Source organism: Phlebotomus papatasi, chromosome 3, assembly GCF_024763615.1.
Source record: "Phlebotomus papatasi isolate M1 chromosome 3, Ppap_2.1, whole genome shotgun sequence".
Lineage (NCBI taxonomy): Eukaryota > Metazoa > Arthropoda > Insecta > Diptera > Psychodidae > Phlebotomus > Phlebotomus papatasi.
Window position 1 is genome coordinate 57,983,954 of NC_077224.1, and position 12,916 is coordinate 57,996,869.

The 12,916-nt window shown below is 37.7% G+C and overlaps 1 protein-coding gene across 1 annotated transcript; it reads left to right on the forward strand.

Moving 5' to 3' along the window:
* The first annotated feature begins 406 nt into the window (after positions 1–406).
* On the forward strand, positions 407–3,316 carry LOC129806997 (protein escargot-like). Its single transcript, XM_055855943.1, has 2 exons — positions 407–951; positions 1,067–3,316. Exons 1-2 carry the CDS (start codon positions 858–860, stop codon positions 2,395–2,397), a joined length of 1,425 nt encoding a protein of 474 aa, XP_055711918.1. The 5' UTR covers positions 407–857; the 3' UTR covers positions 2,398–3,316.
* Positions 3,317–12,916: the final 9,600 nt, after the last annotated feature.

Sequence of the window (12,916 nt, forward strand, 5' to 3'; positions counted from 1 at the left end):
ACCGATCCAAGTAATCGCTCAATTTGGCGATGAATAATTGCGAGATTTCAGTAAATTTCATCGAGGCTACGGAAAGGTGATCGCAAGTGATCATGGATGATTTATCGCATCGATGCGACGGGTTGAAGAGGCAAAAGATTGCTCTGTAGAAAATGGATGATTGAAGTTCTCACCACTCGAGCGCAACCCTCGATCGCGCGATCGTGCTCGCGGGAGAAGCTGAGATTTATCATGTGTGTGTTCACCCGGTGTGTCTCAGCGATTGGTGATCGAGCTGCGATCAACGGTTCTTCGGTACCCTCAACTTCTTCATCGCCTTCCCCATATTGCACTGTGAACATTCTAACACACACCTGTCTGTCCCACCAGGCCTACCGGTCGGAGTTCCGCCTTTTCAGGTTCTTCGTGAAGGGGGAACATGTTTGCGCTCATCCTATTGGCCAGACGGCACGTGCGCCAGTGCCAGGTGCCGTATGGAGGGGATTGTGGTATAAAACGAGGTTACCAACACCAAATCCGGCATTCAAGGCTCGACGCCTCATGTGAAAAGTTGCTGCCTCAGCACGTTCGGAGCTCTTCTTTTTTTTTCTCTCTGTGTTTTTAGTTTCTGTTTCTTATGAGTTTGGTGTTACGATTTATCCCAAATCATCGCAGAGTACAAAACATTTTTTTTTGCTAACCACAAGTGTTGAGTCAATTCATGTGCTGTGTGAACAATCTGCAAAGTGTTAATTAACTGAAGAAGCAATTTAAGACATTTTTCTCGTGATTTCCCAATTATCGACAATTTGGACAGTTTTGGTTTTCTTTTTTCTTGCTGTGGAGAAAGGATTTAGTGTTGTGACTCTTGAGGAAATATGCCAACATCCATCATGCAGAAAAACTACAGTCACTGTCCCCTCAAGAAACGGCCAGTTCATATTGTTCGTGAAGAAGCCATAAAACAAGAAGGTAATTATCGAATTTTTATCGGTTTTTGATTGATTTTCGGAGACTCTTTATGAGGTCCTCAGGGAAATTAGTGCTGCATTGGGTATTGAGCATATCCTTTGTTTCGTTGTTACAGAAGTCGATTCTGATGAACCTGAAAATTTAAGTACAAAACCTGAGGATTTGTCCAAAAGTGGAAAGTATCCGAAGAAACCAGTTACTCCTGTTTCAAGGAGTCCCTCACCACAGAGACATAATGTGGCCATTCCGACGCCACAGTACCCAAGTGTACCTTTGAATTACCATGCTCCAATCAAGTCTGATCCAGTGTCTCTGAGATCCAGTGATGCTCTCAACTATGCAAGTCCCACCAACTGGCACAAACCCGTCTCATCGCCAGCCACATCTCCCTATCCAGCATATCTTCCCCTGCCTGGCTACGTTTTACCTTTCCCGGGAGATCACTATGGCAGTATCTACCCTCATCATCCACCATCCCCTGCCAGATCGGATCAACTATCCCCTTACGCTCAGAGGGACTCATCCGTTTCTCCACCAGCTCATGGATTTCTAGGAGCTTCTGCTCCTCGAATCCATCGAGATGCATCTCTATCCCCGCCGATCCTGATGCAGCCTTACGCTACCGACCTTCGTAGGATTCACAATAATAACAACGTTATTAAAACGGAACACTATGGTCACCATCGCTTCATGCCCTACCACCTAGGACATCATCAATCCTTAATTATGCCTGTTGATCACTCATCCCTGTCACCTACATCGAGTCATGCATCCTACAATTCCCTTATGTCATCAAGGAGATCCACCTCGCCATCATCGAGTTCCTCAACACCAGAGGACCTCTCATCGAGCCATCCCCTGCGACCACTGGCTGAGAAGTCCTCCTCAAGTGCCAATATCCAGAAAGTGAAGAAAGACAGTGAGAAAACAAGTGCAAACGGTGCTCCGCGATATCAGTGTCCGGACTGTGGCAAGTCCTACTCTACCTTCTCTGGCCTGTCCAAACATCAACAGTTCCACTGCCCTGCCGCCGAGGGCAATCAGGCCAAGAAGTCCTTCAGCTGCAAGAACTGTGACAAAGTGTATGTGAGTCTGGGAGCGCTAAAGATGCACATTCGTACCCACACACTTCCGTGTAAGTGCCATATCTGCGGGAAGGCTTTTTCACGCCCATGGCTCCTGCAGGGACACATTAGGACACACACAGGAGAAAAGCCTTTCAATTGCCAGCACTGTCAGCGCGCCTTTGCCGATCGATCAAATCTGCGGGCTCATCTTCAAACCCATTCCGACATCAAGAAGTACTCCTGCTCGTCCTGTAGCAAGACCTTCAGTCGAATGTCCTTGTTGACCAAACACACGGATGGAGGGTGCCCGGGACTTCAAATGACAAATCCCGGATTCACCAGTGCACTGCCCTCCAGCAAGGACATCAGTGTGTACTGAAGGTAAAGCTTCAAGACTCCCTGAATATCAAGACTGATCTCTCACTGACGCAGCCACCGAGAACCCTCTTCTGGGCGATCCCATCCATTTAGACCACAAGTAAGCGAAAGCACTGATTAAACTCCCTACAGTCGAAATGCGCGAGAACAAAAACCCACTTAGAATTATTTTATATGTTTTTATTTTTATTTTCTATCCCACTTTTGATTTTTTTTGTCTTATAAAAAATAAGTTCGTGAGTTTTTAAAAGACGTTCGTGTCATACCGCTTAAAATTAATTTATTGTCATTCCTTCTCTTTAGCTGTTAAGATTTCTATCATTCTTTTTTTTTGTATTTTGATATAAGGCGACAAGAAAGTTTACCAAAAATTAGTCTCTAGGTGTGCTCCCGCGACACGATCGTACGCGCGATCGCGAGAGGAAACTAGTCAATTTATATGAGCACGGTACTTGATTTTTTATCTATCGATCTCGAGACACAACATCCCAAAATTTGACAATTTTTTTTTAAATTTTGTATTTGCGAACATTCTTTTACCAAAAACAAAAACTTCACAAAATTTTGGCCGATCGTTGATCGAGTTGTTCGCCCCATCAAAAGTTGTGCCTTACAAAGAAAAAACTGCAAGTAAAGAAATTCAAAAGACAAACTTTTCACAATAGCAAGATAATGAGGTACGAGCAAGGTTAAGAATAAGAATGTAAAAAGAGAGTAGAGTGTAAGAGATCATGTAAAAAAAAGAACAGTGTAAATAGAGAACCGTAGAATATACGATCAGATTATTTAATATATATTTTCTCTGTAAACATCAACTGTACAACTTATAAGAAAAAAAGCCCCGTATAATTACATTGTGTAAGGAGAATGTTTATTTTTGCAAAAAATAAACGAAAATTACAATAATATTGAGAAGAAAACTATGTGTTTCACTCGATCTTCGGGTCCATCAAGGTGATCGGCACAGAAAAAAAGAGGCTGGAGGAGACAACAGATGAGGTATACAAAAAAAAAAAAATATCCGAAAAAAGAAGAAATTTTCAGGCTGAAAAGACATCATTCAACAATGAGAAATGAGGAAGAAGAACTTGGTAAGAGAAATATGGGCTGGTGCGGTGCGTTGGTTTGAAAGCCATTTAGCAAGATATTACATTGACGATCTTGGCTTGTACCTGCGCTCATCTCATTTAGCATGATCACATTTCTCTTCCCTCAAAAAGCCAACAATCAGCCGTGTGTTGGCGGACACCACACTCAGGGTAATCTTCAATTACGCGCCTATATCTACCAATTTGCGAATGATGCAGGTCGACAAAGTCTCACAGTACCCAAACATTACTACTTCATCTCATAGGTGAGACAATAGTTGAAGGGGAGTTAGCCAAATGGGCATAATACTCCTATCCTGCCCCATGTCGACGTTCAGGTAGCTTTTCTCGATCTCTCTCTCTTGCCGTCTTTTGATAGAAATGCGTGGTTAACGTTATTTTTAATCTCTTAGCCGTCCAAAACTAAGGTGTGCCCCGTGCTTGTGCATAAAGTATGATTCATAGCGTATAATGAACAGACTTTATGTTCGCATTCAACGCAACAATTTTTTTCTTCTCTTTCTCTCTCTACTTTATTGTATTAATATTCTACAACATCAGTCCTGAACCACTGAGAGTATTGCTCCAGAGAATAAAGATCTTGCAAGTGGAAATTCTACCGAAATGCATCAATCTATTTTCAGACGATTGTCCACTAAAGATTGAGAGATATTTCCTTGGCAATATGGTACAGGGGTTGTCATTGAGGGAAGTGGAACACTCCTTAATCATTTTGTGAAAATATCTTTCATATTGTAATGTTCAACTGCAATATTTAAACCGGTGAGTGGATATTTAACTGTGAAACCTATTTGATCGTAAGGACAAAGCGATGAAGGTAGGAGCCTACACTAATAGAGTTAATGATATTAATTGATCCTTAAATACAGGCTTCAGACCTTAGGGCCCAAATACACTATCATATACTGAGGGTTTAGGATCATCGAGTAGATAACCTTTTCACAAATTTCCTTTTCCCAATCCTCATCAGCATCATTTTCAATCGCCTAACCCTATTGGGATCGAGGGTTTTCCCAATCCTTTACTGGCAAATTTTTCAGTCTAAATATTCTCGAAGAAAAATAGAATAGAGTGTGTAGGGAATCGAATTTGCAAATAGAATCAGGCTGATCCTGTAGAATATTCAGCCTATAAAATTTGGTAGTAAGGGTTAGAGGAAATTTATGCAAGGGAGTCTTAAGCTAAGCCCGTTAAGCCCTCAGTGTGTGACAGTTTTGGGATAAATCTTTACTGCCAAATTTTACAGATTAAATATTCTCGAGGATCAGCCTGACTCTTAGGTAAGATTAATATATCTGAATTAATAGATTTGATTGTAAGATCGATTAGACGTAGACGGTTCTAAGTCCAAGGATCCAAATGGATTCAGGCTGATCCTCGAAAATATTTAGCCCATAAAATATGAAAGTAAAGATTTATTTTAAACTGTCATACATTGAGGGGTTTAAGATCATCAATCAGATATCCTTTGCATACATTTCCTTCACCTAATCCATTATTGTCGAATTTTACAGTCTAAATATTCTCGAGGATCAGCCTGAGTCCATTTGGGCCTTGAGCTAAGTTGGTGGTTTAACTTTTCTAATTTTTTATCAGTCGAAATTAAAAAAAAATATAGTTAAGTTTGGATCAATTAATTCAAATGATCTCTTAGATTTTGAAAAACTAATGTCCTCTACTACAGAAATCTATGTCCATATTGAAGGAAATTGCTTACGCTTCTGTAGGAAAAACTGTTAAATATGGACATAAATTTCTCTTGCTCTTTAGGATTGTACGACACAAAGGAACTGGGCTAAACCTCGAGTCTGAGAACCCCATTAGAATCTCAGCTAAAAGTCTGAAAGTTTTCACACCCTTTGTTTTGTGTGCTAATAAACGAACTGAAATTCAAAGGTACTTTAAAAGTTGTCCCAATGCAAAGGTGCCCCACTTCCCCCAACTTCTTTTCTTGAACTTTTTAATTTAATTTAATAGTGATATTACATAATTCTTGAAATTGAATTTTCATTTAATTTGTGGAAGTGCCAAAAGAAAGTATGGAGGTGATGTACATATTTTTCCACAATGTCTTCCCCTTGCTATTTAACCATTTCAATTAGGAGGTATTACCAAGTATCCCGTGTAATATGGGAGATATTTTTAACAAATTTATAACAATTTTGAAAACACCCCTTTTGAAAATGGTCATGAATCTTTCTTAGTAATTGTTTTTTTTATGTTAACCCTTTAAGGACGATTGGAACACCGGTGCCCCATAAAGAAAATAATTTTACTGACAACATAAAGTTATTTTTGTCTTATGTCTGTACATAATTGTAAAGTAGAAGGTTGAAGGAATCTAGAATATTTCTTGCAAGTCTCTAGCTATTTGATATGTAGTAAATATTTAAGCTCAAAAATGGCGAATTTTTAAATTCTCAAATTCATAATTGATTTTATTTATTTTTTATACTTTCAATTTTTTTAAGCAAACCCCTTTTGGCAGTAAAAACTACAATACTCATACGTAATATTTTTCATTAAAACGAAAAATATTATTCATTGGTATTGTCAGAAAAATTACTTAAATTTTTGAGCTATTTTTGTCCTTATCGTTCATAGAAGCACAAAATACACCGTTTCAGACTCTATTGGACTTTTCAAGGATAGATGTAAGACTTATCATTGATTATGTTTCCCAGTTTAATTTTAATTGTTGATTTTCAGTCCGTAAAAAGTGTCTCGTCGTTAAAGGGTTAATGGTTAAATAGTAAGAATATTTGTCAATCGAATCGTTAAAGTCTAAGTTATTTGAAAAGGTCTTGAAATTCTTGTTAAATCGAGATCAGTTTGCTGAACGCAATGAATTTTTCTTAAAATTCAATTCAGAATCAAATTCGCACGCATTCCGAGTTTTAAACCCTTCCACTAGGACCTTAAACTGCTCAATAAATATATAACTTAGCAGTTTGCTAAGAAATTGAAGATTTGCGGTTAAACTTAGCAAATCTCTTTCAGAGTAAGACCACAGAGTAAAATACCTCCTTCATCGTTTTCTGTCACTTTAAAATCGTCTCTTAATCTAAATTGATATTCTGATGATCTATAAAGTGGAATAGAAAATGGTATTAGAAGCACGCATTCACTTTCGAGTTTTATTTGTTCAAATAATATTGCAAATTATTATTGCATATTTATATTCATAAAGCCAGTGATAGAGATACAGCCTTGAATAAATTTTTGCAAAATTTACGATATAGCACTTGTTGAGTTGAAACAAGTTATCTAAAAGCCTCAAAATTTGATTGAGGAAATGAACATTCAACCAAAAGATTATTATAATATTCTCAGCGCAAGGTATATTATTTAGCATGAGAAATTTGCGGTGACACTTTCGTAAGAATGAGAACGTGCCAAAGCTGCATCGGCAATAGCAAAGACAACCCGAGGATGCAAAAGAGAGCTAAAGACATAGCGCAGCGTGAAAAGTGGTTCGGGTTCGTCGCTGACTGACTCATTCAAGTCTTTCGTTTTGAATATGCAATTTGATGTGGTCGTTATCTTGACCTTCCAGCACCGATTGCAAACGAGCATTAGTGGAGAAAATGTGCATCAATTTAATCATCATTATCATCAGTGCAAATTTACACGGATCTTCGCATTATAATATCAATGTAATACCTACTCATTGTGCACCTCGCACTTTGTTAAACGCCGTTATTTAATTCAATTTAGTATGCAAATCAGGTAAATTGTCTCAGCCACCTGTCGTGTTTGTGTCACTTAATCGAATTGATATTTATTTTGTGAATATTTCGCCTTGTGTGAGTATCTTATTTATGAGCACATTCACTTTAGCCGGTAAAGGAAAGGAGAATGTTTTGAAAGGGATTTTTGCCAAGAAGTTTCCAACCGCGGAAGTGACAATGAATGGAAGAAGGGGGTTGACATCGCGGCACGCAAATCATGTGCTATTATGTCAAAGAACATGGTGTTTGACTTTCCTGATGAACTATGTACGCATCTCTAATTGTTCGCCCTCCCGCGTTATTGCTATACCAGGAAGATATGCCAAAGAGAGAGAGCCTATGATTAATAGTGACATCGTGACTGTGCACAGGATTCCAACTGCATCTCATCTTTAATTACCCAACTATCGATTTCAGTGTCTGTACATTTTAATATCGACTACAGTTCAACGTCTTGCGGTTGCGAGAGACACATGCTCAATGCAAAATGACTAATGGCTTTTCACAGCAATTAAAACACAATTCCCCAGATTACCATCGCATATGTTTCAAGGATTTCACCTTTTGGGCCTTTACCATCATATGGTCCTCTAAGGATCCCAACCTGCAACTCCGCCGACGCTTTTGTGGCCGCCCAGTTGCCACAGATGGTGAATCTAACAGAATTTTTCTGATAAATCATTCCTTTGGACCACAATTTACACAGTCTCGGAACCGTGGCACCAAAGCAAAACGGTTAAATGGGCAACCAAAGGAAATTGAAAGAAAAGGATACGAGCAGAAATTTAATTTATTGACCTTGGTTCTCGCAAGAAAACCACAGCTAATGCGGTTCTTAAAATTCTCAAGCTCTAAATGATTTTGAATGGACTCATATACAAATTCTACGTTCATTCGAACCCTTTAGGGAACACAAGTACTCAATGTCTAAATATAATTATGATTATTGAAAAATACAGTGTTATTTTAGCTTGTGTCTTACTCAATTGATAAGGAGAGTGGGGCAGTTCCATGTGAGACTTTTATTTTTAGAAATATTTTGTCCAAATAAATGGAGAAATTGGGGTAGATTCAAACAATTTTGCATAGTAGTAGGGTAAGTGTGCCAAATTTCGGCATAGTTGCATGCAAGCGCCAAAGTTTCAAATTTGAAATGTAATATTTTTAATACAAATTGATTTTTTAATTCCTTTTTCTTAAGGAGTGTTGCTTGGAAACTTGTTAACAATTTATCGTCTTTATTTTCTCTAAAATCATTCTTAGTAGATTTTAAAATGAATAAAAATATAAACATGGCTTTTGTCGCCTATTTCGGCCACCTTTATTCTCATAGTTCCTTTCTCTTCGGGATTTCTTCCAATGACTGTTTCACGTCATCTCGTTTGTCGAAATTACATTTTTTGTTTTTCTTTTGCATTGTATAATCTCTAGAGTATATAAAAACTAAAACTTCATGGAAATTCGAGGAATAAAAAAGGTGGCCGGAATTGCAAGCTGGCCAGAATTTGGCACACTTACCCTAATGATACTTTTTTCTCCAGTTACAATTACAGCACAGTGTGGATTTTTGGAAGATGTTTAATAGCTCAAGTTCTTTACTTCTATGCGTAGGATGTACATCGAGCCTAATCAAGACGTATAGTTCAGTTTTCTATGACATTGTGTCAATGCGTTTATTTATTTTACTGTGCATCTTCTTCTGAGAGTGAATCACACTACTTCATGGGGCTAATCTACATACTTCGTGTTGCCCTTAACTCTTTTCTTTTCTGCTATTTCAGGACAAAATTGTCCTTCCAGTGAGCGTTGGTGAGGTCGTTTAATCCATAATTAAAACACTCAAGGTTCTAGAGCTTTCGACACTATATTGTGTCTTCTTCAGTGGTTTTTGGTTCTTGGAAGAAGACACGATATAGTGCCGAAAGCTCTGGAACTTTGAGTGTTTTAATTTTGGATTAAACCACCTCACCAATGCTCACCGAAAGGACAATTTTGTCCTGAAATAGCAGAATATAAGTCTCACCGTTGGTTGCACCTACCAGAAACTTAACTCTTTTCAGGCCTTCTGAACCGTAATGCCATAGATAAACTTACGATTTAAGTCGAGAGATGGCTTAACGTAATTATAATCAAAATAAATAATAAATAAAGTGGCGCAACAGACAAGAGCGTTGGGTTTTGAGCGGATAGATTCCCCGGTTTGACTCACAGTTGTGAGTTCGAGTCTCGCCCGGTGCAAAGATCTGAATGTCTAGAAAAAGACATTTTCACTGTGATATAACGTAATATGGAAGAAGCATTCACATTACGGGAAGGCGGTCCTGGGCGCTGTCTACAATAGACTTAGCAGATTCTTCCAACATGGGATATAACAGGACATTGTAAAATGATTACTTTGTAATACAAATATCTCGATACAATTTAATAATAATAATAAAAATAAGGATCAGTTTACATTTCCATCACCTTCTGACTAATCCGTCTCTCGGATTAAGCTGAGAAACGGCTTAGTTAGTGGGAAACTAATAGGAATTTAGTTAAATTATTATTTTAACTATAATTACCTCAAACCATCTCGCGGCTTAAGTTCTAAGTGCATCTAGGACATAATGTATCTATTTAAGTCAAAATTATTTAAATCTGTTTTTCAAAAGTTTCAAAAAATATACCAAAAAAAATTCTTAACCCAAAAGAACAGTAGACTTAAAGTTTATTGAATCTGCGCTCAGAAACTATTCATACAGAATTATTTTGTATTCAGACTAAAGAAAGTTCAGGATTATTTTTCAGACGTACATATTTTGATATTCCTTCATTATCATTTTTCTAAATATTAACAGATTAGCATTCATAAGGTTTTTAGTATGATTCTAAAATACAATTTTGTAAGAGTATAATAGGCCTAAAATCGGATTTCATTTTAAATCCGAAATGCAAAACTATAATTTAAGCTGGGTAAACAGTAGAATCTTGTGTTTTGTATGGTCAATCTGCCTACTTTCGGATTATCTCAGTGGTTGTCTTGTGTTAGGTTGTATATCTTTTTCATTTTTATTTCCGCCCAAACATTTTAGCCGAAAAAGAGTAATTCTTCACCGCGACTGCTCCACGCAGAGTCAATGGCGAGGAACCCCAACACCGGTAGCCAAACCATCAGAGGTGAGCTGTAAAAGCTCTAAATGCCAGGGATTAATTTCATTTTGACTCTTTTTCCTCGTGCCACTCGATCAATATCTCGCTCTCTGTAGCAATTTGCATTCATTTTATATTGGCCACCACCTTTTAGTCCCATTGTGATCTCTCCAGAGATTCTCCTCTGGCATCATGAAATTTTTGCAGAAGGCATCAGACATGGCACAAGATTTTACGATTCAGCAGCGGGGAGTGGGATTGCATGAGAGATAATTTTATGATTATCGTGAAGAAATCTCAGTGATAAACACCCACGTCAGATTTTTCGCGGGCTTCTCGCGGATGCGAGGATCTCATGGGCAATTGTCGTTGAGGAGGATTGTTTTCGATGGTAAATTGGCATGAGTGAAGCCCATCAAATTTAATTAACACCGCACAATGATGGTCTGAGAAAAAATATGGCCATTTCCTTGTGAAATGCTGTTGAGAGGAGCTGGAGAATCAATGGAGACGCAGAGGTTGGAATTGGCGAAAACAGAAAGAGAGAGATCGATAGCCGGATGGAGAGGTAAGCCTCAGCATGGTTATCTCGAGGTGCACTTGTTCAATTTCCAACCGACCTACGCACCGTACGATCACCAGACGCGGATCTCCACTCTGCAGCATGCAAGAGACCCTCTTTTCCACCACATTGAGGCGAAAGAAGGGACGTGAAGACTAGATGATACCATGTTTTTGAGTGACCTATTCAGCTTCCTGATGGTGTTTCATATCGCTCCTCCATGGTGCAGCTTCCGTCACAGAGTCTCCACCTCGGACTTCACCAAGCACACCATCCCATAGGAACTGTGAACATTTGTACCCATCATTCCAATCAGTTGATTCGACGGAATGCTGAGGTGAGAAATTTGCAGAGGTTGTGCATTTCAAGACTAGTGGATTATGAGATTTATCCACCTCCATCGTTTTCCGAGACATTTTGCTGCCTTTTCTTGTTCAGTACCTTCTAGGAAGTACACTGTTAGAAACAAGTTGACCTGGCTATTGCACCAAAGGAATATACATGGTACAGGTAAGCAATGTAATGGTGAATTCTATATATCGGTTTCTTATACGGAAAGGATATTTTAAGGAATTTAAAAATGAAAAATTTATGAAATTCTAATGGATTGAATTTTCAGTTACATTCTTATCTTAAGAACCTGGAAAGCTAACAAATGTAATGAAAAGTAAACAAAAATCTTTAAAATAAAGAATAGTTTTGATATTTATATACCTCGCAGAAAAGAGGTAAGGTATTGTAGACTAATTGTGAACCGAATCTAATCCCGAACTTTCAAATTTTCTCATTGTTTAAAATGGACAGAAGAAAAAAGACAACGAAGAATACTTTAGAGTCTAGGGGAAACTGGGGCAGTAGTGAACACGGGATATTTGTAAAAAACTGATTTCTACGGACAAGGATTGTTACAGAATCTGTAAATTTATATAGGTCTCGACTTTTGAAGTATAGGGGAGACTCGGTCACAAATCGAAAAATTCAAAATTTAATATCTTCCAAGGTAAGAAAGATAGCGGCTCAATTTTTTTCTATAGATAGCCTCCATAGACCTTCTTCAATGTCGTAAATTTCTTGGAATTCGAACAAGAAATTTAGAAAATAAAAAATATCGAAATTTTTAGCCCTATTTTTGAAATATTTTCCTTGCAGAAGATTATTACCTACTTATTTTCCAAAATTGATGCACTGGTGAGTATTTTCTAAATAATTTGGATTTTTTGAATACGAATCCGCTATCTATTTTAGAATTTCACAAAAGTTCTTTTCTCCAGAAATCCTTTTATGAAAAATGGTCACTTGGGGTAAAAAGTAACAAAAGGTATGGAGCAAAAAGTAACAAAGACCGAAGCAATTTCTGATGTCTCACGGCGAAAAGAAACGTCATTATCATGTCTCGCTGCTTGTTGTTTGCATTGGTTAAACGATTTGCAGTCTTTTGTGTGTGTGTTTTTTTTTAAATAGCATGAAAATCGCTTTTCTCGTTTTTTCACTTTTCTCGCAAAGAAAACGGTGTTTTACAAAGGTGTAGATGAATAAATTTTTTATGAAAATATGTCCTCTAGGTATTTTTTCAAATTTACGGAAGCCTGTAATGAAGCGAATCAAAACATGATAATACCCAATGTCTGGTACTATTTGCCCCAGAATTTTTGAGAATAGTCACGAGATTACCTTTTAGAAATTCGCTCGATAAAGGTATTTCCTTACAAAATAGAGGGAAATTACTTTCACAAAGTTGTAGAGCGGTAAATTTCCTATAAAACTGCGCTAATTAGAAATTTTTGAAGCGCTCGAGTAGCTTGTAAAAAGATAAAATTTCCGTTTTGTGACTTTTTGCCCCAGTCTCCCCTAATATTTAATTAAAACTCGCAGTGTTTACTACTACCCATGTTTATTATTGTCCCAGTTTCCCCCAGGTCTTTTACTTCTTTGTCTTCTTCCTTTCCCCTTTGTCTGTCTTAAACAGTGAGATAATCCAAAAGTTAT

Excerpts from the sequence above, each read along its gene's own strand:
- LOC129806997 (XM_055855943.1), top strand. The coding sequence starts at position 858 with ATGCCAACATCCATCATGCAGAAAAACTACAGTCACTGTCCCCTCAAG. Across the intron at positions 952-1,066 it reads AGAAGCCATAAAACAAGAAG|AAGTCGATTCTGATGAACCT; the intron begins GTAATTATCGAA and ends TCGTTGTTACAG.